At 40.1% G+C, this 27029-nt stretch overlaps 1 protein-coding gene across 5 annotated transcripts in view; it reads left to right on the top strand.

Moving 5' to 3' along the window:
- The window catches only part of TBXAS1 (thromboxane A synthase 1), a 228095-nt gene that overhangs the window by 58067 nt on the left and 142999 nt on the right, over positions 1–27029 (top strand). For 3 of the 5 annotated variants that reach the window (XM_053943898.1, XM_053943897.1, XM_053943901.1), the window contains exon 3: positions 22265–22317. The exons of the other annotated variants lie outside the window; for them this stretch is intronic. In XM_053943898.1, coding sequence (XP_053799873.1) covers positions 22265–22317 — 53 coding nt within the window. The remainder of the gene's footprint in view (positions 1–22264; positions 22318–27029) is intronic. 5 annotated transcript variants of the gene reach the window in all.

Raw genomic sequence — 27029 nt, 5'->3', positions numbered from 1 at the left:
ACATGACTAAATGCTATTTGCAGCCTTCAGCGAGGGCTGGACCTCAGTTTCTGAGATAAGCATCAGGTAGAGTTGTGCTGTATCTTACCCCAGCTTGTCCCTGCACTGGTGGGGGTCTCAGTAGGGTGAGCCTGTGTCTGGGGAGCAGTGTGTGCACCTCAGAGACCCTTCTGTAGAGACGTGATGCCCTTGGCTTCTTTGCACTTGCTGTGTTTCCCATAAATGTGTTTGCAAGATACACCTGAATGTGGAGCCAACTTTAAAGAACATTTATGGATGCTGAGACAGTATTAGGGTGCACAAAGCAACTGGTAGGTTTCATGTGATAGAAAAAGGGGATGAATCAAAACTGCCTTACTGGTGAATAATGGTGACCCATGCAATGAAGGTGGTAAGATGCCTTTGCTCTTCTGGATTTTACCATCTTTTCCGTTGAGGGAAGAAGCAATTCCTTTTTGTATTATAAGGAATGGTGTACTGATGGTGTGGCTTTTTCCTAGAGCAGCTCTAACATTTATTTTTATGCATTTATTTTTGTTCATCTGTGTGAACGCTTCCCACGGATCTCAGCAGTTGCCGCTAGAAGGAGATGTAGACTTCATTGATGAGCATCATCATGGTTTTGGTATCCCTAAACCCATGCTTTGGTTGTTCTTTTTGACACACTTCATGCTTGCCTTATTAAATGCTGCATGGAGGGGAAGAGGCAGCTGGTAGCTCTTAAGTGGAAAGGGGATGATGTTGTCTGAGGCAGCACATCGAGTGAGAAGAGACTCTAAACATGCTCCTGGCTTTTCTCAGACTCCCAGTGCGATTTTTGGCAAATCTGACTGGGGCAAAGCTTTCTTCTTTTCTGGGTAAGCAAATCTCTTTCTTTTGCTTCACCCTGGGCCTCTTTTATCCACCTGCAAAATGGTAAAGGTGATGTTCTGGAATTGATAGGTCTACTTTTTGATCAGGTTATGGTGAAATATTTTGGACACTTCTCTGGGGCCTGTTAGACTTGGGGAGGGTGATATCACTGCTGTCTTGAATGGACTGGGACAGTCCAAGGCCAGAGGGCGTTTATATGTTTTTTTGCAATATTCACAGAGCAACTGGGCCTATGAATTAATGTCAGGCCTGAGTTCTGGCCTATGAATGAAGATATTTGAGTGAGGTGGTCCCCAAGATAACAGTGCTGAAGGATACTTCCCTTCTATGCCATCCTTGACCACTGTCCTGTGATGGGTTTTTGGTGGCAGCCGCCAAATGACTACCCAAGATCAATGGGAGCAGAGGTCAGCATCATTAAAATGACACCTGGCTCGTGAGAATGGTCTAGGGACATTTGCCATGTATTATGTCTTTTGGAGAGTATATTTGCACATTCATCATCATCATTTGCATGTTCCAGAGGGTTGCACATAACCCTCTGGAATTTGCTATGCAGCCAGCTCTTCAAGCAGTGTGTACTGCTAAATTAAAGCCAGCTCTGGCCTGACATGCAGCAGCAGTGAACCCAAACAGCTGAGCTACACAGTGTTTGGGCTGCGAGAATGGGATAATGTGTAGTTGCAAAGGTAGTAGCATACAGGTAGAGCTAGTGTAGTCACAAACTGGATTTTACCTTAGGCTCCAGATGTAGGGATCCTCATCTTGAAAAGCAGCAAAGTAGGGATGTTTGAACAGGATTCCAATAACTGTTGTAGTAAACTCAATGGGCTTTTACATGTGAGCTTAAAAAAGCAGGACTATTTCTTGGGTGTGACTGTCTTCTCTTCAGTTTTGCCTGTAGTTGCACTGGCCTGGAAGGAGAGGGGTTGGAGTAGATAAAATCTTTTAGTCCTTGAAATTAGGAAAGAAAGCAACAGAGTCAGGGATACTGTGAATAACAGCAACTCTGTTATTTTACATGAAATTGTAACTCACTCACATTACTGTCAATTTGGAGTTTGGAAGCAACCTATGTTGTTCACCTTCTTACTGCATGTGGAGAACCCCACATCCAGATATCCAGTTCTTCTATGTCAGCAAGACCAGTATGTATAATAATGGCCAGGTATCAGTTGTAATTCTAAAATTATAGAAGGCTCAGATTGGGTATTGTGAACAGTTGTTATCCATGAGCCAACAAATTTAGCACAGTCTTAACTTCATTAGCAGTGTCTAAATGCATTAGCCATATGCTCTTCAGCATATGGGTAAATACATAACAATTTATTTTCATTAGGGTTTTCTTACAAGTGCTACTAACCCAAGCTCCACTAGAAATGTTTATAGCATGACATGTCTTTTCAGATAAGAAGCTGGCTTTCAGTACAGCAAGTCATCCTGAAAGGCTGACAAGCAAGATACTTCCCTGTCCTTTCTGGGAATAGGCAGGTACAGCTGCTGTGGGTCTGATCTGCTGCATCTAGCTAGGCTTGGTTTCTGTAAGGCTTTGTATTAAAATGAATAATAGAAGGCTTTGGAGAACTGCCTGTTCAAACACATGCTGGTAAATCACTGGTATTCATTGTGTTCCTGTCTTCTGGTTGCCTGTGATGCACCTTGGATGGTGTCACCACTGGGTATCTTTATAAGACTCATGAACTTCTGGGTTCTTCCCACTTTCCCCCTTCCCAGGCAGAAGTAGAGTTGAAATAGAACTTTTCCTAAGAGGTAATGAGTGTGAAATTAGGTCATACTCATGGGCTCTAGTCAAATGGATGTGGTGATGGAAAGGCAAGGCAAGTTTGTAGAGTGGGCACTGTGCAGGGCTGTGAGGGCTTCAGTAGCTGCAAAGTAGCACGGGTGTAAGTTGACTATTGTGTGCTCAGTGTTCTCCTAATTTCTCAGAAATAAATGAAAAGCTACTTTTCTTGAGAGCTTTTTATTTTGAATTTTTTTTTTTATAAGCATGTCTGCAGCTTGATCCAGAAACATGAGTTGCCTAGAAAGACACTGAAGAGTAAGAAAGGACCGATCTTATCGGAGAGGTAGAAAGTTCAAAAGTTAATTTGTTTCTCCACAGCCTCAGATGCCTCGGTGCATTTCTAAATTTAGATGGTAATGTGAAACAAGAATCAAGTAGAGTTGGAATCTAATCAGGTTTTTTTGAGACTTGACTGGGTTTTCTGTTGTGGTTGGGTGGTTTTTTGATTGGTTGGTTTTTAGAAAAGAAAAATTAACAGAAAGCCTAAACAAACCTGTGTGCTTTAAAAAGAAATGTATTTCAAATTGCTGTATTTTCTTTCTGTCTTTGTCATCGTACAATGCTGATGAATGGATGAGTGAATTGGGTGAATCTTGGGTTGTCCTTGGACTTTCTAGTTGTTCATTTTGTTTATTAACTATTAGCCTTTTCTCCTGCTTAGATTTTGTAATTTTGTAATATACTATGAATTTTAGGAGATTTATAATAAGGCAGAGGGAAAAGTGAAGTGTTCTTTGGACAGTTGCCCTGGGGCAGTTTTAAATATTCAGGTAGCAAAAACAACTCACTGAACTTGTTGGTAACTTGTTTTACCTTGCTACAAGAAAATTGAAAATTATAAACAAGAGAAAAAGAAACTGAGCTATGTGTTTCAAAATATTTTCAACTATGTATTTTCATGATAAAGTATGCAAGAAAGAAACATTAAAATAATTGCAAATTAGTCTTTGCTGTTTGCTGAATTTTCATAGTTTTTGTGTATTATATCTGATGGCATTTTTTTTTCTGTGAGTCTAGAAAACTGTTAACTTTCATAGGCAGGATGATGCCTGTGTTGATTTAGGTAGAATTAGTGAAAGTTAGGGTAAAGGAGCCATAAGAAGTCACATACAATGGTGAGTTGAAATGTTATCTGCGAAGTTGAGTGGGACTTTAAACATGGTTGTTATTCCTTTGCTGAATGATGCTTTTCCTGTTCCTCTCAAAAGAGAAAAAATGGGTATTTTTCAAGGAATTTTGAAAGAGTTAGAGACAGGACCTCTGAGTTTTTAGATGATGTGGTTTATTTTTCTTATCTTCTACATAGATAGGGAGGGTGAGTTCAGCTTACATTCAGCTTACATTACTGTATGGTTCAGAAGGTCATAAGACCCCTAGTTATAAGACTTTTAAAGGATTTATTGACTAATAAAACACTGTTAATAAGGATATTTATGTTTTTGATCCAATCCTTAAATATTTAGTCTTATGGACTAATGTTACAGTGTAAGTTCTCTTAGTTGATCATGTTATGATATACAAAGCTACAGTATTGTATTCTAAGCTTCTTGCTTACCTTTGTAAATACTTTTATTTTTTTCTATGTCTTAAACTCTAAACCTCTACATTTTCTTAACTTGTTTCTGCTTTAAACTACAAATCCACATTCTCGTTTCTAGTACCTACCTTTTCTAAGGATTCAGATCAAATCCAGTGTTTAATTCTAAGCTTTGGCTTACAGGCCCAAAGTTCTGAGAATTCTCTGCATTTTGGATTCCAAAAATTCTCCCCCTTCTTTTTGTATTAAGAATATTCCTTTGATATTTTTGTTAATTATCTTTTGTATGTATTGGAATAGGTAAAGTATCGTTATAATTATGATGATAATTATATACTAATACTTATACTAATATATACACACATATTTTAAATTTTGTTTTATTACAGTGTAAGGTTTAATTTATCGAGTAGGTCATTTAATTATATTTTATCGTCAATTCTGATTTTAGTTATATTTTCCTTTAATTGTTGTATGTTCTTATGAATGGATTTTGAATGATTAGATTTTCACACCTATGTTTATGTACTAGTAAAAGAAAATTTATTGTTGTTCTGTTTTGTAGAGTTGTATGTCTTACATTTTTTATATCAGTTAATAAACTACTTAATGTAAGAGAATTAGTATTGGTTTGCTTACTTAACTAGTACCCTAACTGATTTAATTGTTTTAGGGTTATTGTCGAGGTAAGTTGGGGTAAAAATATAGATGTTGAAAAGATGTTGAGGGAAGCCTCTCTTTGGACACACAGAGAAAGGGGATTGTGAGCCCCAAAGTCTTCCCTGATTTGCCTTTATTTACTTTTATTTCTTTATATTGAGAGGAAGCAGTGGGTGATAAGCCCAAGATAGGATAAGGGATGTTGTGGCTTTAGAGAGTAGTCTAGGAAAGAAGCACAAAGGGGTATGAATAAGAAATTGGTGATTGATACCTGATTTTTGCAGAGACGTGAACACATCTGCCTTGATCTGTTAATATGCTGCAACATGTGGTACATTGTGAAAAGTGTGTGATGAGGCAGAAGGAGGAAGAGTAGCACTTGATTTATCCTTATTTTTGTTCCACTTCTGAGGGCAATCTAGGGCAGAAGCACCTTGCAGCCATGGTGGACTGGAAAAGGCACTTGATCACAGAGAAGGGGGAAATGGGAGAGCTTTCGGGGAAAAAAAGTTGTTGGCGACCTTATACCAAAGGTCTCTATTTTAATAAAGAGTCTCATAAAGTTCATCACAGATAGAATTAGGCACCTTGCAAGTATCTTGTAGTTATATTTGTGTTTATATTTCCCTACCTCTTTTTTCCCCTCCTCAGTGCCCCAGGGAGCCATCTCTGAGACCTCATAAACGTGAGATTTCATTTTCTAATGCTATTTCATTTCCTGGATGGAGGACCTGCCACGAGAAGACCAGACCTCAAATTATAATAGCCCTATAAATAACTCCCTAAGGCAAAGGGAAAAAAGAAAGCCTTTAAAAGACAACCGCAAATGCAAAAATGGAGGTTTTGGGTTCTTGCAGAACCAGCCTAAGCAGGTCTGGTTAGAACACGGTTAATTTTTGGGTTTCCCTGTTTATCTCTTTGCATTGTTTACATACAAAATTATATCTCAAAAGTCTTCAGAGGTCTTTTTCTTGAGCTTAATTTTCTACAGTGTTTTGATGCCTTTTGGCCTGTCTTTAGATCCTGCTAAAAAAATGGAATTTATAGGTAAAATTGAAAACAATCCAACAAACTTACTAAAACAAATACAATGATGGATTGAGTAAAAATAGTCTGAAAATGCAACTTTTTCTTCTTTCTGGGTGAAGTCGTTTTAATTCAGCAGACCCAGACAGTCTGCCTGCTTTCTGCTGGAAATCTGTGCAGAATTGGCACATCGACTAGAATAAAAACATTCCCGAGGAATCGGCGTCTTCTGTCAAAACATTTGAACAGCTCCTGTCTCCCAGAGCACAGCACTGCTCTGGAGCCGGCAAGGGAGCTCTGCAACGTGTGGTGCAGGCTTCCCCTCCAACCTCCCATCTCAAATCTACCTTTTTGCATAAGCATGGGCCAAGTGTTTCAGGTTCTATTATATTTAGGTGTGGAGGCGGTAGAGAAAGCAGTTTACAGGAGCCTTTTGCAGCATGGTTGGACCTGTGTAAAGCTGTCCTTCCTCTGTTCTCACTAAGGCTGTGTTGTACATGGAGTCTTTTAGGTTGCAAAAGATTCTCGAGTCCAACCGTTAACCCAGCAGTGCCAAATCCACCACCATGTCTCTAAGTGTCTCATCTACATGTCTTTTAAATACCTCCAGGGATGGTGACTCAAATACTTCCCTGGGTAGCCTGCTCAGTGCTTGACAGTCCTTTTGGTGCAGAAATTTTTCCTAGTGTGTGAAGGAAAAGTCGTGGAGTTAAGGTTGGAGGATCCCAGTATCTTCCTGGGTCAATATGGTGTCTGGGGACAGGTAGGTTGGCAAATCTGAGCTCCAGGAGAAGTCCTGCTGTGCAGGGATGGGACTTCTCTCCAACAGATGTCTCAGTGCCATGCCTTTTGCTGCTGCATGACTCTGCTACATGTGAGGTTACCCTCCAACAGCAAAGTTCAACCTCTGTGTTGTGGAATAACAATAATAATAACAGTAATAATAACAATAATAATAATTTTCATTATTTGATCAATTTAAAAAGTGGCTAGAAAGAGGCACTCAGCAATTACAGTGTTTAACTGAGCAAAGTGAGATGAAACTCAGCATTTTCAGCTTGACATTGATTGCTTTACTTTTGCTAAGTAGTATCTTAGTCCCTCAGCACGGAGATGAAGGAGGTCTTGCTAGTAGGCTCTGCTCAGTATGAATAAGACTGGTAAAATCTAGCCTGCAGACAATTTACTAGAGATACTGTCTGTCTGTTATTGAGACTAATTGCTCAGGAATGTAATTGTATCATTCCTGTTACCAAAACTGATATTCCCTGCCTGACTCCAGCTAAATGAATTTTTATTTTTGCAGAATTTCTGGGCTGCTGCGTGCTAAGGCATTGTGGGGACAGCAGGCAGTCAGTGTTCGAAACAAATGAGGTTTTTCTTTTTACTTGAGAGAGGTGTGTCTTAAGCAGTACTTTACTGTGTGGATGCACTAGCAGATGGTGTCCTTTAAGGCTGTACATGTGACAGTAGCCTGTTTGAATAAGTATCCATGCTAGTTTTAGCACCAGGAGGAAATTAAAGTCCAAATAAGCCACTTCCCTTCCCCCGCTCCTTCCGGGAAGGGAGGGATCAGAAAGGTGCCTGACTTTTGCTGCTGAGAGCACTCCTCACAGTGATGTCACACCCACACACTGCTGAAACTCCACACCTTTTCTGTAACCAGGGCAGTCTCTAGCGTGCTTGTCTAAGCCCTGTCCAGCAGAAAAAACACTTATAAATCAGCGTAAAAATAAACAAGGTGGGAAGGCAAGCAACTCAATGTATGTGGTTATTTTGTACACTGTGGCACATGCCCAGATAGCAATGGTATTGTTTGGAATACAAGTGGCATCACTGAGAAATGTGATGGAAGAAAATGACGTGTGCTAGTCTGAGCAGGGAGGGCAGAGGTGGCTCACAAACCAGCCCTAGATCTGCATGGATTAGTGTCAGCACAGCAGACTTGCAGGGGATGGGCTATGCATGTGCATTCCTAACTCTATGACTTATCCCCTAGGCCAGAAGGGCCAGATGTGTTGTATTGCATAGGCAGCATATTTAATCTGTGAATGATCATTCCTGATGGATCCCCTCCAGACAGTCCAAAAGTTACATTACTAAGCCCCAGCCTATTTTATGTAGAAGGACAAGACCACCCAATCCTTTAGGGCCTTTAGGGAAGGGAGAAGGTGGAGTTGCTGTGATTTCACATTCTATCAAGCATCTGTACACTCCATGGACAAAATGCTTGTATACTGGTGTCTAACCCAAGGCAGCTAAAGCCATACTTTGGTACCCAAAAGTGTCACCATAGGATTTGTCACAGGAGTTAACAGGTGTTGGTACTTCTAAATGTTGCTACAACTCCTTTTATTTAGTTATGCAAAGTCTAGCCTGCTGCACTTAATTTTGTCTTAAGCATATACTATGCTGAAAAAATACGGTAACCTTTGGGACTCAGGTTTCTGGAAACTGAGGTTTCCCATCCCTAAAAACTTTGGACAGGGCTCTGAGCAACCTGATCCTGTTGAAGGTGTCCCTCCTGATTGAAGGGGGGTTGGACTAGAAGGCCTTTAAAGATCCCTTCCAACCCAAGCTATTCTATGACCAAAAAGTTGACAAAGTAATTCATCACAGTATGGCCATGGTGGGGGGGGGGGGGGAACATGATAAAATCCTTCTCTGAACAATTATAGCAAATATATGTTAAAAGGCTTTAAGACGTTTCACAGTGATGAGCCATTTTTTTGATAGGCAACTTAACAGACTGGAACAAGTGTCAGAATTGAAGCCTCTTAATTGAAGTCTATTATATTACTGTCTTGCAAGGTCTGAGACTTGGGTTTGTGTGGACTTACCACTGTCCTAACACAGGAGCATTCCCTTGATATGCTGAAAGTTTATCATCTGGAGAGGGGGACTTAAAAGGCAGGAAGTGTGCTTGCAGTTTTATGGGAAAGGAAACTGAGGGCTGTGGCTGTAACAATTTTGCCTCCCCACTCATTGAAACCAAAAGCCAAGTGCCCTCTGTGTTCACTGGGTGTGGGAGAAGGTATCCAGTGATTCCTGAGCTTGTGCAGGAAGAGGTTGTGACAAGGGCTGTGGACTGCTTAGGCACCCAGTGGGCTCTGGCACAGTGCTGCAATCAACGCCACCTTCCCAGAGTCCTTGTTGCTGCAGGAAAAGCTTATGTTACATGTAGGAGGATAATGCCTCAAAACATCCCCGCTGGAATAAATAAGTACCTTAAGTTGAGAGTTCAAACCCAACTTGCTTTTCTACTACTTTTGTAGTTGGTTTGGTAATTTTCATTTGGTTTAGGAAAAACAGAAGTGTTAAATTCATGCTTAAAAGATTGCATCTCTTCAGACAGATTTGTTATCCCTTTTCTCATTTTCAACAAGTAAACTTGCTTTTGCAGCAGAGATTTTGACATTAAGTGTCTTGATAGAATAATAGGCATGAGATGGATTGCAGTCTATTGCCTCAAGACTTTGCCAATCATAAACTAAAATCAGTTAATGCATTGAGTTAAATCTTGCTATATTGGGCAGTGTGCTAGTAGTATTAAAAATATCAATCCAGAAAATATATTGATTATATTATCTCCATAGCAACAAACAATAATAGGATAATGTTAGCTTAATAATTGTGCTTTGTGAAAACCTTTCAGAATAATTACTGCATTGTGGTCTTTTCACAATGTGGAATGCAATAATGCTTCTTCCTTGACTGCAGTCACCATCAGCACTGCGTCAAGAGATGTTGTTTTTGTGTGCATGCATATGTATTCATGGGTAATTTTGCTCCGGGTGAAACAATTCAGCAGACTATTTTGGGATCCATTTTTAAATGGTCAAGACCACAAATTGGCAATTGTTTTCCGTGTGGCCTGTTTTCTCCCACCCCCTCTGACAACTGCCTACTGTAAAAAGAGGTCGTTAACATTCCTTTTCCTGCCTCTTTCTTTGCAAGGCACAAAGATTTTGGCATGTAACAAAAAGTCCAGCTACTCTGTTAAGGATTTGTGGGAGAGAGGAACTCTGCTCTAAAGACACTGCTTCATATCTGTTCCTTTAATTGAATTTAATCTATCATCCTCTAGAAATGACTTGTTCTGCAGGAGCTGAGGTATTTGCCTGTATTTTAGGGGACCTGGCTCTCTTGTGCATCCTACATTGTCGTATAAATAATAACCTGAGGTTGTTATGAATATATAGCGATACTTTCCTATATGTAAGTAAGGAGATGTATGTATAACATTTTTAGCCTGAAATTTTGGCAGGAGAATCAGAGGACTGATATACACACTCTTCATCTGGGTCTTGCTCTTTACTTCCACATCAACCCTGTAATTTATATCTTGAGTTAAAAAGAGGCAGTAACACAAATCCATGATGAAGGACCCAAGTTTTTAGAGTGGCTCTGTGTAAGCTCTGCTCAGCAATAACAAAAACATCTCTATATTATCAACCCTGTGTTCAGCACAAATCCAAAACATAGCTCTATTCTAGCCACTGTGAAGGAAAATAACTCTACCCTATCCAAAACCAGCACAATTGGTAAAACCTCCCAGTTCAATCCATGAAGTTTAAGCAGCTAAACCATTCTGTGTCTATGAAAGGTTTTTGGGGTCCTGGCAGTAAATCTGGAATCCCTTCTCCTTCTGGTCACACCAGTATTTCATGTTGAGCGAGAGCTGGGTTTAGAGATCATCTAGCCCTGCTGCTAAATGTTGCGCTGGCAGGAACTTCCCCATGGCTTTTGTAGGGTGCCCCATGCTATTCCCAGTTGTATGATGGGATTGCCCCTTTACTTCCAAGGACATGAATGGATGTCACATTGCTTAGTGGTCACTCCTCCATGCCTTTTCCTATGGGACAAACACTATTGTCAGACAGATTAAACTTTGAGCACCTCTTCTAACTGCACATCATTTTATTTTGATTCTTACTTCTGGAGAGATGTAGTCATTCAAATGTCCCATAATTTGTCTTCTTACTGTTTACCAAACAGGGGTCTCCTTTCCTTTGAGGACCTTCAGAAGAAAGCCCCTGCTTTGAAAGCACTACCTAAAATAAGTGACCCTCTTGTGCCTGGGAATGCATAGACCCTCTGCTCTGTACAGGTGTACCATGTACATAAGAAAAGCAGGAGAGTGAAAAAGTGCTGACAGTTTTCCATCTGAGATGATGTCTTCATCAGGAGCTTGGTTGTGCTGTTTTCCTCTCCCGTCCCTCCAGGTGGTTGCTTTATGGGAACAATGTGATGGAAAGGTTGTTTTATATCCCTGGCAGTGGGTACTTTCTGCCAGTGGCCTGGTCTCTTAGGGATGTGGTTAATTCACAGGGATATGGAGGAGGAGTTGTTGCCCTTGACTTTGGCCTTATGCTGAGCATCTAGGCTTGCATAAGTGTTGTACTGAATGAGGGTGCCAATTCACCTTTCTCCTTTCCCATGTGCGGATTAATTCAGTTATGAAAGGACAGCTAAATGCATTGGTTCCTCTGGAAAATATCTGGTATTTGCAGGTGTGCAGCATCATTCATTAAAAAAAGAAACAAGCCCAGATGGCTTAACAAGGTTTGGTGTTGTTTTTTTTTTCTGGTGCTGCTGCAGAATCCAGCCCTGAGTGATGATCTAGAAACAGAAATGAATGGCTGACAGGAGCCAATTGAATCCCCATCTCCAAACCTGAGTTCTTCTGTTTATGAAATTGTCACAGTTGAAACTCTGACTGTGCTTCACACATCCTGTACTAGCCAGTGATCTTACTGATTGCCAGAGCTCCCAAATTCTCATTCCACTGCAGCCTCCTGTTTAGTTTTCTTGTGCTATATGAGCTCCTGATGCTCTCTGGAATCCTCTCTCCAGCCCACACAGGGATTGGCATAGTGTGTTTCTGTCTGCCTCTTCCTAATCCCTTTCCAGGGAGGCCTGATATGGCTTTCTGGTGTTTCTGGTTTTTGTGCTCAGCTCCTACAAGCTACCCACATGGGTGGCTTGGGTCTTAAGCAGTGTTTGGCTTCAAGACAGAACACGAAGAGTAACTTCCCTTATGAAAACAAGGAGATTTTGCTGGAACGGTTATTTTAAAATAGGTGAAGAGTCAACTGCCGGCAGTAATGTGGCTGTTGGGGCTACAGTTTGTTATATTCCCAAAGAGATAAAAGCATTCTGTACAGGATCTTGCAGCCCATCTCTGACCACAGTGCTTTGGTAGGTCTGTCCTACCTGGTGCCATGTCACTCTGGGAGCAGGATGAAGCACTGGGAGTGTTTGTTCCCATGGCTAGGCTGAAGATGCTGCGCTGCAGACACATTCCCCCTCCTGCCCTGCTGAATGTATGGGCTCGCCTCAAGCCTTGTGTGTGTCAAGCTGACGTGTCTGCCCTTAACCTTGTGGCTTTTACAGAGGTGCCATGTGATAGATGGGAGCAAAAGGGACCTGTCATGCCTATGCCTGGCCTGTCCATGCTGCAGATAGCAGCATGCTCTGCTCTCCATCAGAGGCCACTACAATCTATGGGGACGTTTTTCTCTTTTCGTGCTTGAGAGCTGCATCCATACAAGGTGGGAATTAGGCAAGAGGAAGCTGAGCTTGTCTGGCCATGTTAAAATACAGAAATAGTCCTGGTATCTTTCAGTAATGTATTAAGTGGCATGACTAATTCTGTCCCATGTAGTGATCTTTCCAGGTCTCTTCCCTCAATGCAGGACTCTGTGTGCTGTTTAGCGCTTTGGTTTGGATACTGTTCTGTGTCTTAGCGTCATCACAATAAAAGATCAAAATTTGAGAGCTGAATTTGTGATTATCTTCTTTCACTCGTGATTATCTTAAGTGTATGTTTCATAGTTTTAAACTTGGTGTTCACAGAAAATTAGGTGGCATGGATTTTATAAAGAGTTCGTAAACAATGGTAGAGACCCCTAGCACTATATGAGGGGAATGTCTCTGAGGAGGCCAAGATACTGCTCACTGAATGAGTTATCTTGTGTCCCATAGATGAGGTTTTCTTGAAGCCCATCTAAATAGTGCCCACTTAGGTACTAGTGAGCAGTATGAGATGGCCCAGAGTTTACATCAGAAAAGAAAGCTTAATCATTGTCATCCTAATTCTGTAGGTGAAGGTGCAAAATTTTGCACACGGATGTGTGCAATTTTTTTATTTCAAAGTTAATTTTTTTATTTCAAATGTTTGCACTCTGTGGCACCCAAGACAGACTTTGTCACAATGGGTTTGGTTAATATATTTTATCCTTTAAAATGACATTTTCATGGTCTGAGAAGGAAGGGGACACTCTTCTGAAGTGGAAAAGCTCCTTGGAGGAAGGAGTCCCATTCTTGGTAAAGAATTCAACTCTCATTTCTTTGAATGCCACCGGAAACTGTGTTGTGTGTTGCTGTGTTGTTAGAGTACTCCCCAAATCTTTGTTTTCCTTAGATTTAGCTGCTATGTCTGTATGTCCTACAAGAAGTTGTTTCCATTTCTTCAAATTATGCAATGACTGTTTTACTTCTCTTAAGGAAGGCCAGCAAAGAAAATGAATAAAGTTCATTCACTGTTAGTGAGATGTGCTGAATGCTTATGCTAAGCCATCTGAGACATTGAGCTCACAGTGAAAATCCACATTACAGTGGTCCTCTATTGTACAATGAACTCCCTCCTATAGAGAGCACTGTAATTCTCTGCTTTCCTGCTGTAATTTGAGGATGCAGTAATATTAAGGCAGCAAAGGTTGTTAGCGATCCAGTGGAATTACATGTAAGTAGAGATTGTGTAGGAGAGAATTACACTTGGTTTGGAAGGAAGACAACTTAGAAGACTTTTAGTGGAAATTACATACTTTAGTAAAAAGAAATAAATCCATTGTTCCTTTCTATTTTTTTTCTAGTTTCTTGACTTACTATAAATATATGTTTATCAAAGGATCAGAAACTGCAGTGAGTCTGTAAGACCTCATATGGAGCCTTTCATGAACACACATTGAACAAATTGTAATTCTCTTTGTACATGTCTTCATAATGACATGTTTTCTGGTTTGGACGAAGGTTCCTAGAAGCCTGAATAGGTGTCATCTATGACATTTACTATGAAGTAAAATAAGGGCCTAGCAGGGGTAAGTGTTATTTAGACAATAGTCCTAGTAAAAATAGTAAGTTTGCAATTATATCTCTATACTAGATATAAACAAGGTCTAAGCTAACAGCAGGTAACTTTCACATAGATAAAAAGAAATATTATTCTAGCCAGTGTAATCACACTGGAGAATTCATCATTGCAATAATCAGAGAATTGAATACAGCAGCTGGAATAATTTGAGGGTCTGGATCATTTTATGACTTAATTACATTTGTAGCTATGCATACTATAAGAGTAACTCAAGCTAATAGTTGGGTGAGGAAGAAACCTCCCTCTACTTAAAGCATTTTAGAGTTAGCCGTGCATATACGGTTCTTTTCCTCATGCCTTTCTTCAAAGCCTCAGGCATGTGATATGTCTGAAAGCTCAGAAACAGATCAAATTTGTTGTTATTCCTTTCCTCTCTCGTATACTGTCTGTATTTCTGTGGCAGAGAAGGAATGTTTTTGTAAGCTACCAAGGAGGAGGATTGTGAAACCTTCAGCTTGTCTCTGGGTCTACCATCGACTTCTTGTGTGGCATTTGGCAAATGCTTAATCTTGTGTACTTCCAACTCCCCACCTGTGACAGATTGGCATTTAACAGCCCAGAGATGTTGAGGAAATGAAGTCTCTAAAGTGAACTGAGATTGAAAAAAGAGACAAAAAGAATTAATGTATGAGACTATATCTATATGAGAGTGAGTTGGAAACTTGAGTCAACTAGAAGTGTGAATGCAGTGTGCACATGTGAAAGTGTAGTAAATCTTTTCCATGAGAAGAGTCCCTCTTATTCTAGAAGTGACTGTAGATCTCCTTGAGGGGCTGGTGTAGATGACCTGGGTTATTCATCCTATATTTCATTTTTATAAGCATCCACATCTTGGTTTCTGTCCCCACTGTCCTGACTAAAAGACTTCTAAAATCTTGCAACTTCAATAGTCAATAATTTTTATCTAATTTCAAGCAACATTTATCCACAGCCAGTTTATGTGACTTTGATCTTTTAGTAATTTAGACCTTTATATTAAATAGATATTTTTCTCTCCCTGGTGATTCCTCCCAGTACAGTTCTAGACAGCAAGCATGTTTTCTCCCTTTGGTCTGCTAAAATGAACCTTTGGTTAGCTAAAATGGACTCTCCTAATTATGACTTGTAAGACAGGCCTTCTATTCCCCAAAGATCCTTGTAACCCTTTTTTTCAGTTGTTCCATTCTTAATTCATTCCTTTTGAATGTGGTAGCTCATCAGATTTACACGCAGCATTCCAGAGAAAGCCTGTCCCAGATACTCTACATTTGTAGTTTCCATCACACTTTTTTCCATCATACATTTTCCATCATCCTTATCTTATGGTTAATGTGTCCATCCAGGTTTTTCACTTCTGTCTTATTTTCAAGCATTCGTCTACTACTACAGAAATTCTTGGAGTTAAAATAGTCTCTCTCTAAGGGCATGAAGCTTTGGTTTCAACTAAAGACTCCTCTGGTGCAGTTGTTCAGGACATCCAGTTCTTCTGGTATGACAATCTCAGTCTCTCTGCTTGCTGAAGAAAGGATCTGTCTTTTCAGAACCATGTACTTCACTGAAATCTGACTCCCTTTTGTGCCAAACTCAGTCCTCCAAACATTGAACAAGGTTTGTCCCAGGATTGACCCTTGAGAAAACTCTGGATTTCCCCCTTTCCTGGCTGTACCTTTTCTTTCTACTCTATCCATACTCACTTCCCTACAGCTTTGATGTTTACTGTTTTTTGGTTTTTTGTCCTGATTTTCATCCTTTTTGGTGTGGCAATGGTTCCCCAGCCACCAGACCAAATGCATTACTGAAATCTCTGTGTATCTTCCATTGTTGCCTCTCCTAGAAATATGTTACTTTCCTAAAGAAAGTAAACAAGCAGTATATCCCATTTTCCATTCCTGTGACCCTCTTTCCATTAAGTATTTGCCATGGGGCACCTGAGGGACTGTGAACTGGGTGGAACTCCATCCAGCCATCCACTTGGGCAGTGCAGATGGTTTCAACTCTGATGCTAAAGACATATGGTGGGTTTTGCGAGGAAAGCTTGAGGACTCAGGGTCCCAAGCACTGATAAATCTTGCATGCTGTTGAGGTCAGGTTTTCCACTGGGTGTTTGCTTCCTTGGCTCCCCCTCCCTCCAACTCTTCAGTTACCAGCTTATTAGAATCAGCCATTAACCTGGCTAATGGGGAGAAACAGCAAACACCAGAAAAGATGATGTGCTTTTCTTGATTCCCATTTGGAAACTTGACTGGTTTAAACAGTAAATATCTCAAGAAAAGACAAACCTCAGAAAAGGGTCCAAAGCCTGTCTTACTTTTGTAAAGCTGGCACATCCAGGTGGAGAAGGATGAGATGAGTACTTCACTGTTGAGTGGTCCTTGGGGGCATAGAGGTAGTGCCCTGCCGAAGCTGCCAAGGTGGCTTTAAGCTGGGGTGCTGAATGGGCATGACTGAATTGTATTGTCCCATCTGATCCTTTTGGTGATATGGTTAAGGTGATATCTGGATGCCTTCTTATCCTTTGTGTGATATGACTTGAGCCCAAGAACCTTTGTCCTCTCTGAGTAGGAGAGGTGACAGAAGACAAAGGGGGCAATGAAGGGCATGGGGTAAGAGAGAAAGGAAGAGCTCATGCAAGAGGGGAAATATCCATGTTTCAGAGAGGGACTAAAGCTGTTTCTCTCAAGTGAGATAACAGCTCTTTGTTAAGGACAACAAGGACTAATACAGCACACAGAAATAACCTGCCCACTTAATTTTTATTAAAGATCTGAAAAGGTAGAAGGAAAGAAATTTACAATTTGTTTGGTATTTAGCTCAGGTAATTTTTTAAAAATTGTGTAATGAGAACACATTGTCCAAATTTTCATATGTAGATTCAATTAGTGTTCAGTTAATTAGCCTTTACAGATGAGATTAACTTAATTATATAACACTAACCTCTCTTAATAACTATTAAGGGTACGAAGGCTGCCTTTAATAAATTTAGAAGGGCTATATGTGTTTTTTAAAATCGGAAATGACACACACATAAATTAAGCCAAATTACACACAGAGGACAACCATTAATGGTAATGATCAAAGGAAACAAACTATGTACATAGCTCAGAATCAGGCTGCTTAGAAGTTCATGCTGTGTTCCTCCTCTTGTCTGCTGGCATCCTAGTGATTTCACTAGGATTATTACTGGAGCTGATGTACAGTCTGGGGTCATTCCTTCAAAGAGGGTTGGAGACAGATACAAGGTTACTTTAATTAAATGTTAGCTTGTGTTAAAAAAAATAATTTTGGGTACTAGGTTATTAGCAATTTTCTTTTTCAGATGGTCTAAGGAAAAAGGATGTGCAAAAGCCCATTGAATGCTAAAAATCTGATCCAAAAATATTTATTGTCATTATGTACCATAAATAACTGTATAGATTTTTTTATCTCTTGATATGAGATGTGCACTTGAACAATGATGCTGTGATTATTAATATCACAGTGAAACAGAGCATCACATCTGATATAGGGTGATAAAGCTGGAGCATATATGGGACTAGTTATGGGATGTGGCATCTTTGGTTTCTGAGTCACAAGTTTGAATCCAGGGTGTCTTGGTAAAGTCACTGACATCAGATCATATCTGATACTTTTCAGAAGGGTGGAACAAAAGAAGCCTTTTTCCCTTGGTTGATCTTGCATGGGTAATGTTTCCCACTTGCAATGAATTTTAATGGGCTCATCACATCCATCTCCACAGAGCTCAGTAGCTTTTGTGACATTCAGTACACTACAGAATTTGAGGGCTACCCTCATTGCATTCTCTAGGACCTGTTTTGGAGTCCAGATTTTGGGTTACTGTCAGGGGCAGGCATCTGCTGGATCCCAGCTTTGTGGCTCTCTTCAAACCATTTTATCTCATGACCCCAAAGGAACACAGTGAAGTTCATAAGCCACATAATTTGTTTTCCACTTGCAGTAAGCTGAAATGTTCAAAGCGTCTTCCAGACAATCTGAGTAATTTTCCATTTGAAGCCATGAGATCTGCAGGTATCGAGCAACTAAAATGAATAGGTTGGATATGCCTCATGTTAAACACCCCAAAATTCAAAGTGCTTTGCTTCTCTCTGAAATACTGCCTCTTTCTGAAAACTTTGGCTTAGTGCCTACAACCATTTTCAGCAAGGAGGGAAGATGACATTGCCGCAGATTTTTTGCTTGCTGTGAGGAACTAGCAAGGTGAATATGCAATGAGGAGGAAATTGCTGAAGTATCTGTCTTGGCGTGGCAGAGTCTATTGAAAAAAAAGGAGAGGGGATACTTGAGCAATTTCAGTCCTTTCATGTATGCAGCTCAAGCTGAATCTTCAACATTCAGTATCTCAAGAAAAATGGTTGGCACTGACCAGACTTTGCTTTGTTTGATGCAGACCCAAATCTTGTTTTGTTCCATGGGGTTTGTGCCTGTACCCCTGAGAGCAGGATTTGGCCTTGTGAGTGGTTCTATCCACAGATGCAGCCGATGATACACACTCAGAGGAAGGGGAAGAATGCAAATTCCCTGCAGGGAGGCAACTGCCAGATATGTAAACAAAGAACCTTCTGGGTGTGCAGCAGTCAGCCCACTTGAGCTGCTGTTTCCATGGTACACCAGATGCTGTAAAATATGCTTTCTTCAGGGGAAGAAGCTTTCCTACTCCTGCATTATCCTGTTTGATGATGGACTGTCCTCAGGCTGGTACCTCACTGTATGGGCCACACGTGACAAGTCCCCCTGGCCCAACCATTTTCTGGGTTGATGATGATAGCTCATCTTCTGCAGCTTCCAAAGAAAGAAAACCCTAAGTGATTTTTTTTTAAACCTGGAACATCATTACTAACTATGTTTTTAATTTTTACAACTGAGTGTTTAATGCACAACAGTTCTTCCTGATACACATGGTGTCATACCATAATAACTGGGTGGTTTTGCTTTTCTGTTTCTTTCTGTTTTTCAAAAAAACCCAGAATACATATGTTTCCATTTTCCCCTGATTATTCTTTTCCTAATCACCCTGTTGCTCTGTTATAATTTCTGGTATAGGGAGATTAAAGCCACTGGGTTCTAGTCAGCAGGTGTCATTTTTGAGTTTGACTGTGGGTCACCCAGTGGATAAATATAAGGAAAGGAAGAAAATATAGGTGGTCTCTACTCCTATTTTCTTGTAAAACAGCAGCTGATTTTGAGCAGATGCTTGGTTGTATCATAGATCCTAAGTACAAGTGCAATTATCAAACATGGACAAGTCTGCAATAATTGGTTGAAGCAAACCAAACTCAGCCAGTGTAACTAAGTTACCAAAAGCACTTATGAGGCTTTCTGTGCTTCAAACATGAATTAGGGGAGGAGGAGGAGGGTGTTTTCAGGGTACCTGTCTACTGGAGGCTGTGTTTGGAGATGATGCTGCAAAACTGGCACAGCTGTGTGGATGTGACATATCCCCTCACTCTGAGACCATTCAGGTTCATTGGCTTTCCTTGTGGCCATCAAGAGCAAACACAGGGGCCTTTTTATGGCTCCAGCTTCCTCCAGCTGAAAGGTGTACCTCGGTATGTAAGGGATACATGCACATGCTCTCTGCCTTGCCTACAGTCCAGCCAACACAGCTCCATAGGGTCCTGTGTGTGCTGTTGGCTTCTCTTTCCCAGGCCTGCTGCCATGAGACCTGCTACCAGGTCCTTACCAGGCCCTGAAGTAGGCAGGACAGCAGTGCGTCCCAGGAGTGAACAATGGAGGCTGGTAGTGGCAAGTATGTGTGTGCAGTGCTGCACAGCATGAGAAAGTGTCCTGGAGTGTAGAGAATTAAAGCTTCTTTTACTCCTGAGATGCTTTCTCACAGTCTTTCCTAGGTGCTTTTCAACTCCTTCTCTTCCCCCACCCTGCAGGCTAGTACTTCTCACTTTAGGGATAAAAAATTAATTGTGGTTAATTTTAAGCCAGTGCAATTATTTAGGAGTCCTGGAGGTGGAAAACCAGTTACTGGTTAACAGATCAGATTTGAAATGTGTTCTGTCTGAGCCCCCTAATGTAGTGAGCCAGAAGCAGTTCTTCCAAGGAGCTGGCTTTCTGGAAAGCTTTTTCACTGAATCATTTAAAGTCTAGGCTTCTTGAAAATGTTAATATCCTGCTGGCTCACTGGAATGCAGCTGGTGGGTACAGCAAGTGTAATACCTATGTGCGTGCTTGCAATCCAAAGCACAGCGAGCAGGCAGGGTTCAGGCTGCAGTGTGGGTGTCCTTGCTGAAGGCTCAGGCTGGGAGCGAAGTGGGCTGGAGAGCAGACCTGATTTGGCATCGTCCCACAGGACTGGATGTTCCTCTGCCCTGCCCAAGCATTGCAGCTGTGGTACAGCAGCGCTTTGCACCCTGGTGGGGCTGTGCCCGGTGACCTCGAGCCGTGCCCTGCGTGGCTGGAAGTGTCAGCTGTGTTTGTGCAGCCTGGGGCTGCTCTCCTGGGCACAGTGGTCAGAGTGTGCCCGTGGGCTGAGCCTGCTGGATCAGCCTGAAATGGCCACCTGGAGAATCTGACCCCAGCATTTCCCCCTGCATCAGTAGACAGTGTTTATAATGCTGAAATGACAGCAATTGGAGGCTGGAGTCCTGCAATGGCTGGAGTGTCTCTATAGCTAAAATGCAGGTTGGTGTGAATGTATATGTGCCTTTTCCCCTCCCATGGTGTCTCCAGGCAAAAGCCTTTTTGAGCTAGCTGTCTCCATTTGTGGTATTACAAAGGCTTTGTCCACCTTAGTTTCTGTGTGCTAACGCGTGAGGCTTTTCTGCTTACCTTAGTAGTGAAGAATTTTTCAGGTGAGAATATATATTCTTTTCAGGCAATATACATTCTCCTCAGGCTGTCATCTAATCCACCTCTTTCATAATTTTATCTTTAGCATGTTTTCTTACACATCATCCGTGGTTTTTGTATCTGAAGGAGAACCTAGAGTTCTTGCCTTAAACTGGGGACATATTGTCCTGCAGAATAAAAGTATTGTAAGTCCAGGATTAAAAAAAAAAAAAAAAAAAAAAAAAGAAAAAGCTCACCTGTACTATAAGAATAAAAAAATAATTGAGGGACTCTATGAGAGGAGGTTTGTAGGTGGTGGCAAGTGCTTTGCTAATTTGGACAATGAGTTAGCACCCAAGGGTGTTAAGTCAGATCATTTCCAGATTTTCTCTTGCTTAGTGTGGCAAAATACTCTCAAAGCATACACACATTACATGGGGTGGTTTATTTATGTCAGCAGCAGATGTATTTACAGTAGTTGTATTGTTCTAGCTAATATTCTGTGCTATGTCATAAAAACAAGAAAGATTCAATATGAGACATAAGTATTTTACTTTTTTAGTGAATTTTCTCTTAAGAATGAAAATAGATCATGATAGTCTGTCTTCCATTAATATAAATGCAGATAATGCAATCAAATGGGTTACTTCTTCCATAGACAAGTTGCAAACACAATGGAGCACAGTCCTCAAATATTGTGGTTTCATTAAAACAAATTTTTTTATCGTTCATTTTCAGGGATATATTTTGCACACCTTCTTTAGATTGATCAATTTGAATTCATTTAAGACACTAACATTTGAGTATAGTGACAGGTTTTTTTAGATAAATGGATATGAATTTTCTTCAATTATGAAAATTAAAGACAGTAAAAATGGTAAAAAATTAAAAAATAAATCTGTTTACTATTCTGTGGAATGTACCAGCTGACTGCCTTGTGCTGAGCTCTGACTTAGCAGGTTTGGGGTTTTTTTTAATAATATTACTAAAACCAAAACAAGATGACCTTGCCATATTCCCTGTTCTTCCCTTTTGTGTAGTAAGTCATATACTTATCCTCGTATTAATTTCTGTTTTAGTTTTCCATCCATTTGCATATCTGAAAAAAACTAAGTCAGGACCAAAATGACGCAGTTAGTTTAAAAATAATAAATCATGAAATGGTAACAAAGTTTGGAGAATAAATGTTGATGAAAACATGTTTTGTGGCTGTCCAGATATTTTTTCGGGTTGGGATTTGTTTTTCCAGCCATCCTTTCTAGACTCTATGTTCATCATATATGGCCAATATTCGAAAGGTGAGGTTATGGGTTAATACCATGGTTCTCCTGGCTGAGGTTCAAAGCTTTGTGTGAGTGGTACAAACAGTGTGTAATAGAGCTTCTCTTAAGCACTTCTCTAAAATACTGTGGTTTTTTTTTCTTTCTTCCAGGGTTTTTGGGAAAACCACACAAAACTCATAAAAGAGTACGGACCTGTTTGTGGGTAAGCTTAGCAGTGCTGTCAGCTTTCTTCTTTCTGGCTCTTGCTCTTTGAGATTGTTGGGTGGGAGAGGAGAAAATACCAAGGTAAGGTGTTTGTCAAAATGCAGAGTGCAGTGTTTCAGTTTGGAGGACAGAGGTGGAGGTGGTTTGATTGCATGCAGCAAATACTCTTGGCTTATTTTAGTTCAGCATTTGGGATTGGACTTCATTTTTCGCTCTCTTATTTTAATTATGCACATAAAGTTTAGTCCTTTTCAGAACTGTACAAAGCTACCAGCCTTCAATATTCTCTTTTCATCTGCATATTCTTTATACTTACAGTGAACAGTGGAAATAATAATTTGTCATCTTAAAAAACTCTCAGTTTATGGAACAGTATGAATTTGTTTCAGCTGTTGCTATCTATATTTATGCAAAATTCCTAAACTTAAAATACAATGAAGTACAGATTAGAAATGAGGCATTCCTCTCTATATAGCTCAGCTGTGCTATCTTAGCAGTTTGTTAGAAATAAAGAGGTTTTAAGCAGTATATCCCTTCGTAGAAGCCCTTCCACATTTCCATGAATGTAATTTCTGTTCCAAGAACTAATTACTTCCCAGTTGTCATCATTTTAAGTATAAATGCAGTTGTCCTGTGGTATCTTCTATTGTTGTGGTCAGTTGGTGTTGGTAGCATAACTATTATTTCAATATATAAGTATGAGGCAATATCCACAAATTATGAAAATGTCAATTTTTTTCCCCCGTGGTCTGCAAGGAGTTTAAGATACTTGTAAGAGAGCACATATGAATGTCTGCGTGTATACATATTTGATTACAAAAGATACCAATGAGCTCTGTATGCTCTTTCAGCAAAAAAAGCTCTAGCAGAAAGTCAGGCTCAGGCATTTGATGCTTCAGTCACAGCCACCTTGTGGCATTTATGATCAGCCCTAAGGACAAAGTGCTGCAAGAAGTGATGGAAATAATGAATTCCAAGGGTTGGGTACTTGTCTAGGAGGAAATAATGCAGTGTCTTGGCTGGCCAGGAATGGGAGAAGATATTCATTAATGCTGTGGAAATTTCTATGTTGTGTAACAAATGGAAAGTGACTGAGGCTTATTATCTCTGTGACCTTTGGTGTGATGCCCTTAAATGACAATAATGTAAGAACACTGGCATTTATTTCTCAGTATACTTCCCTCCTTATTAATATCATGCTTTTTTTTTTTTTTTCCTAAGCTGAATTTGAGACAAGTTGCTATTTAGTCATCTGTCTGCTCACTCAGCCAGGCAAGGCTATGCCATTGGAGAAAGAGATGTATAATTACAGCGTGTGAGCAGATAGAAAGTTTCATTTCTCCAATCTACTTACAGACTGTTAGGGAATGAAACTTCTGTGAGACTTGCATGGACTGCAAAGCTGGATGGTGGTGGTTGTGGTCAGCCAGGATAGTTCTGACTCTTTGGAATTCTCTGAGTAGGAAGAGTGAGCATAGGTAAACTTCATTTATTGCATGCATGGAAAAACTCAATTTTTGAGAGATCTAGGAGGCTGGCAGAGAAAAAAAAAATGCTGGCCTTTCATGTCTCCCAGGAAAACAAAGCTGGATGCAAACAATGCTGTGTTCAAGGTAAGGTTTATTTGAAGTAGGATGTTTCAAAACCTGGCTTGCAAGCTGCTGTTCAATAGGTGGGGTATGTGTCAGGGGGTATTTATCACAGTCCTGTCAATTAAAGAAATTCTTTCTCCTTCCCTATGAGTCTTCAGTGTGAGTCTTTCTGTGGTTCTTTGAAACAGGCAAATAAATGGTAGGTGTGTTTATGTGTATATTGCCAGCAAAGTATTGGATCTGGCAGATGGAAGAAGATGTGGCATTTTTCTTTTCCCAGATTGAAAACTGCTTTCCAATAAGCATAAAGAGCAATGATCTTTATTTCTACAGCGGTGAAGTGAGTTGAATACAAATCTTTGGAACTGAAGCCTTTTTTTCTTCCTAAGGTCACTTGAATAGTCTGAATGATACCATCACAACTGTTTTCTTTTGTGTGTGAATTGGTTTCCTTGACAACAGGATGTCAAATCAACTTTTCAGCTTTAATCAAGTCAAAACAATATATCCCTTCCATTCCAAAAGGCCTCAAGTCGGAGAGAATTATTTCAAGTAAGGCTTTTGTAGGTCACAAAAGCTTTTTTTCCCCTTCGCTCCCGTGTGCAAATCCAAAGGAGAGGTGATGGTACTGATATTTTAAAAAGACAGACAATGGAAATAGTCATCAGTTGTGAGTTTGTACTGTGTAAACTGTTTGTTTTCATACAAAGGTGGCCCAAGATGGAAGCCAAGGCAGAAACAAACAGCTCTGGTTTGGTGCAAAAGCAGAGATGGAGCATTTCTATTCAACAGGGTGATCCAAGCCACTGATGTGACTTCTGAAGAGGTCCTGCAGCAGTGGAAATCTTTGATTTAGCTGTAATTTGGAGTACCTTCTATAAAAATGCTTCCTCTAAAATATGTGTGCTATTTCTCCATAACAAAAATGAAGTTGAAAACAATCCTATTTGGAAAAGAGTGGACTAATACATTATAAGATATGCCTTGAATATTCCCCTATTCACATAAGAATTCTGCAGGAGAGTAGCCCTGTTTGCTGTGGAACTTAGTGATTTACACCACTCATTTTTTGGATGAATATTAATGCTATGTTACTTTATTTTCATCTCCATTATATCCAGTTGTTCCATTTCAATTGTAGGTTAATAACTACTGACTGGAAATAGGTGATAAAAGCAGACAGAGAAATAAAGAGGGACAACGTATTTTATGGAATCAGAAAAGCAACTTCTACAGTGCGAGAGCAAGTTAGTTTTGCTTTCTATATGCACTTAATATGCATTTGACTGCTCTGCTGCAATTGCATCATTATGGCTTTACAGAACTGATTTGGAGTAAAAGAAATCTGCCAAAATAAGTAATATATTCTTGGCCCAACAATATACTACCTGTGATTGCAGAAAATATGACACAGCCCCAAGCAGGCAGTTGAGTGCCCTGGGATGAAGGAACTTACTCTGCCTTTGACTGTAGCAATGCATTTGGATGTGGGGAAGAATGTAAGAGGTCATTACGTAGACCTCACTGTGTATAACCAAAGAGTGAGAACAGATTGAAATTCTGTGCCATTTGTGGGGTGACACTCTTTCTTCTTGTTGTTTTCAATTTGAAATAGCTTGCAGCAGGTCAAACCCTATTCTTACTCTGCCTTGACTTGGACATTCAACTTCATCTTGCTGTGAGAAGTCTGAAGATGTCTGTAGTAGAAGCTCTGGTTTGTCAGGGGGGCTTGGGGCTTTCCCCTTTTGTGGATGGAAGAGGGACATGCATTTCTGGGATTTGGGCATGTGGAACTTTACTCAAAGCCTTTTTCTTCCTTCTGCTGTCATCAAATACCTTGGGACAAACCTAAGATGGATAGGGCAGGATCTCCTGATGTCTTCATCATGGGCTGATGAACTGAAGAAACAATGTCATTATTGCTATTTTAATGTCACAAAGTTTTTTAACCCCTCTATTTCTAGCCTCATTCTGCTTTCTGTGGAAAAAGTGATTCCAGGAAAAATATTTTCATCTTTGTTTCTGAAGGCTCATGGAAAGAAATAATTCAGTTTTATGGAAAAAATCGTATCCTGTTTAATTTTCTCTTTTACACTGGTGGTGGTGGGGGTCTACTGGACTTACTACCTCTCTTGGGATACTTCCTTTATTTTGATGTTTTAAAGAATTTACTTTTTATATTTCTGCTAGAGGAAATCATACCTGGACAATGATAGGGAAAAACAAGCTTCCTGTTGCTGTTTTATAGCTCCTCATAATCTGTTACTCATGTAACAGATAGGGAATTTTGGTAGCCTCACTTGCCTGGATTTTTGTCTTCTTAAAGAGCAGTATATTTTTTGGCTGATGTCAGGTCTTTCATATTTCATCAAGATTTATTTTCTTCTCATTGCTTTCTCCTTTTGTGTTGTGATAAGGTTCTCTGACTCTATAAAATTGTTGACCAGTCCCAGAATTGCTGATGTGGGTTAGAGTTATCTCTTTTTTCCATTAACTACCTGCAAATTGTACAGTACAGCAGAACCCCTAACTTTGAGCACATGAGTAATCACATTAAAGTCAATGGTATTACTCAACATGCTTCGAGTTAACCAGAAGTCTGTCTACCTTGCTGAATCAGGGTCATAAAAAAACAATTGCATTTGTGCCTTAAAAATATTTTTAGTGTTGTTAGTACACATAAACTCCTAGTGCTATTGTACCTGGAAGAAGTTAATGGGGAGAAAAATATTTCTTCTCCCTCCCCACCCTCTCTTTTGATAGCACTTTGCATGTAGACAGTTTAGTTGCTCTTCTGTGAAATGTGTTAGCCATTCCCTCTGAAATGGAAAATATTATTGCATGAATGGAGAGAACAATAGGACAATCTTCATGTTTTTAAGTTAAACTTTCAGGAGCCTTTTTTTATCACTATGAGAATTTGTAAATAGTAATCTATTTGGTTTTTTTTGTTTTTCAAAAAAGAGCTGAAACCCAACAATAATCCTGGCAGAAACTCCAGGGCAGAATTCATGGTACAATGCTGCATCTCCATCTGAATTCCCACAGGTAAACATAATTAGGTATTGGTTATAGTTGGCTCCAGTGGTTAAATCAAGCTGCTAGAACAAGTCTTGTG

Source organism: Vidua chalybeata, chromosome 5, assembly GCF_026979565.1.
Source record: "Vidua chalybeata isolate OUT-0048 chromosome 5, bVidCha1 merged haplotype, whole genome shotgun sequence".
In the NCBI taxonomy this organism is placed as follows: domain Eukaryota; kingdom Metazoa; phylum Chordata; class Aves; order Passeriformes; family Viduidae; genus Vidua; species Vidua chalybeata.
Note: the sequence above shows the minus strand (reverse complement) of the source record. Positions and strands in the feature narration are given on the sequence as shown.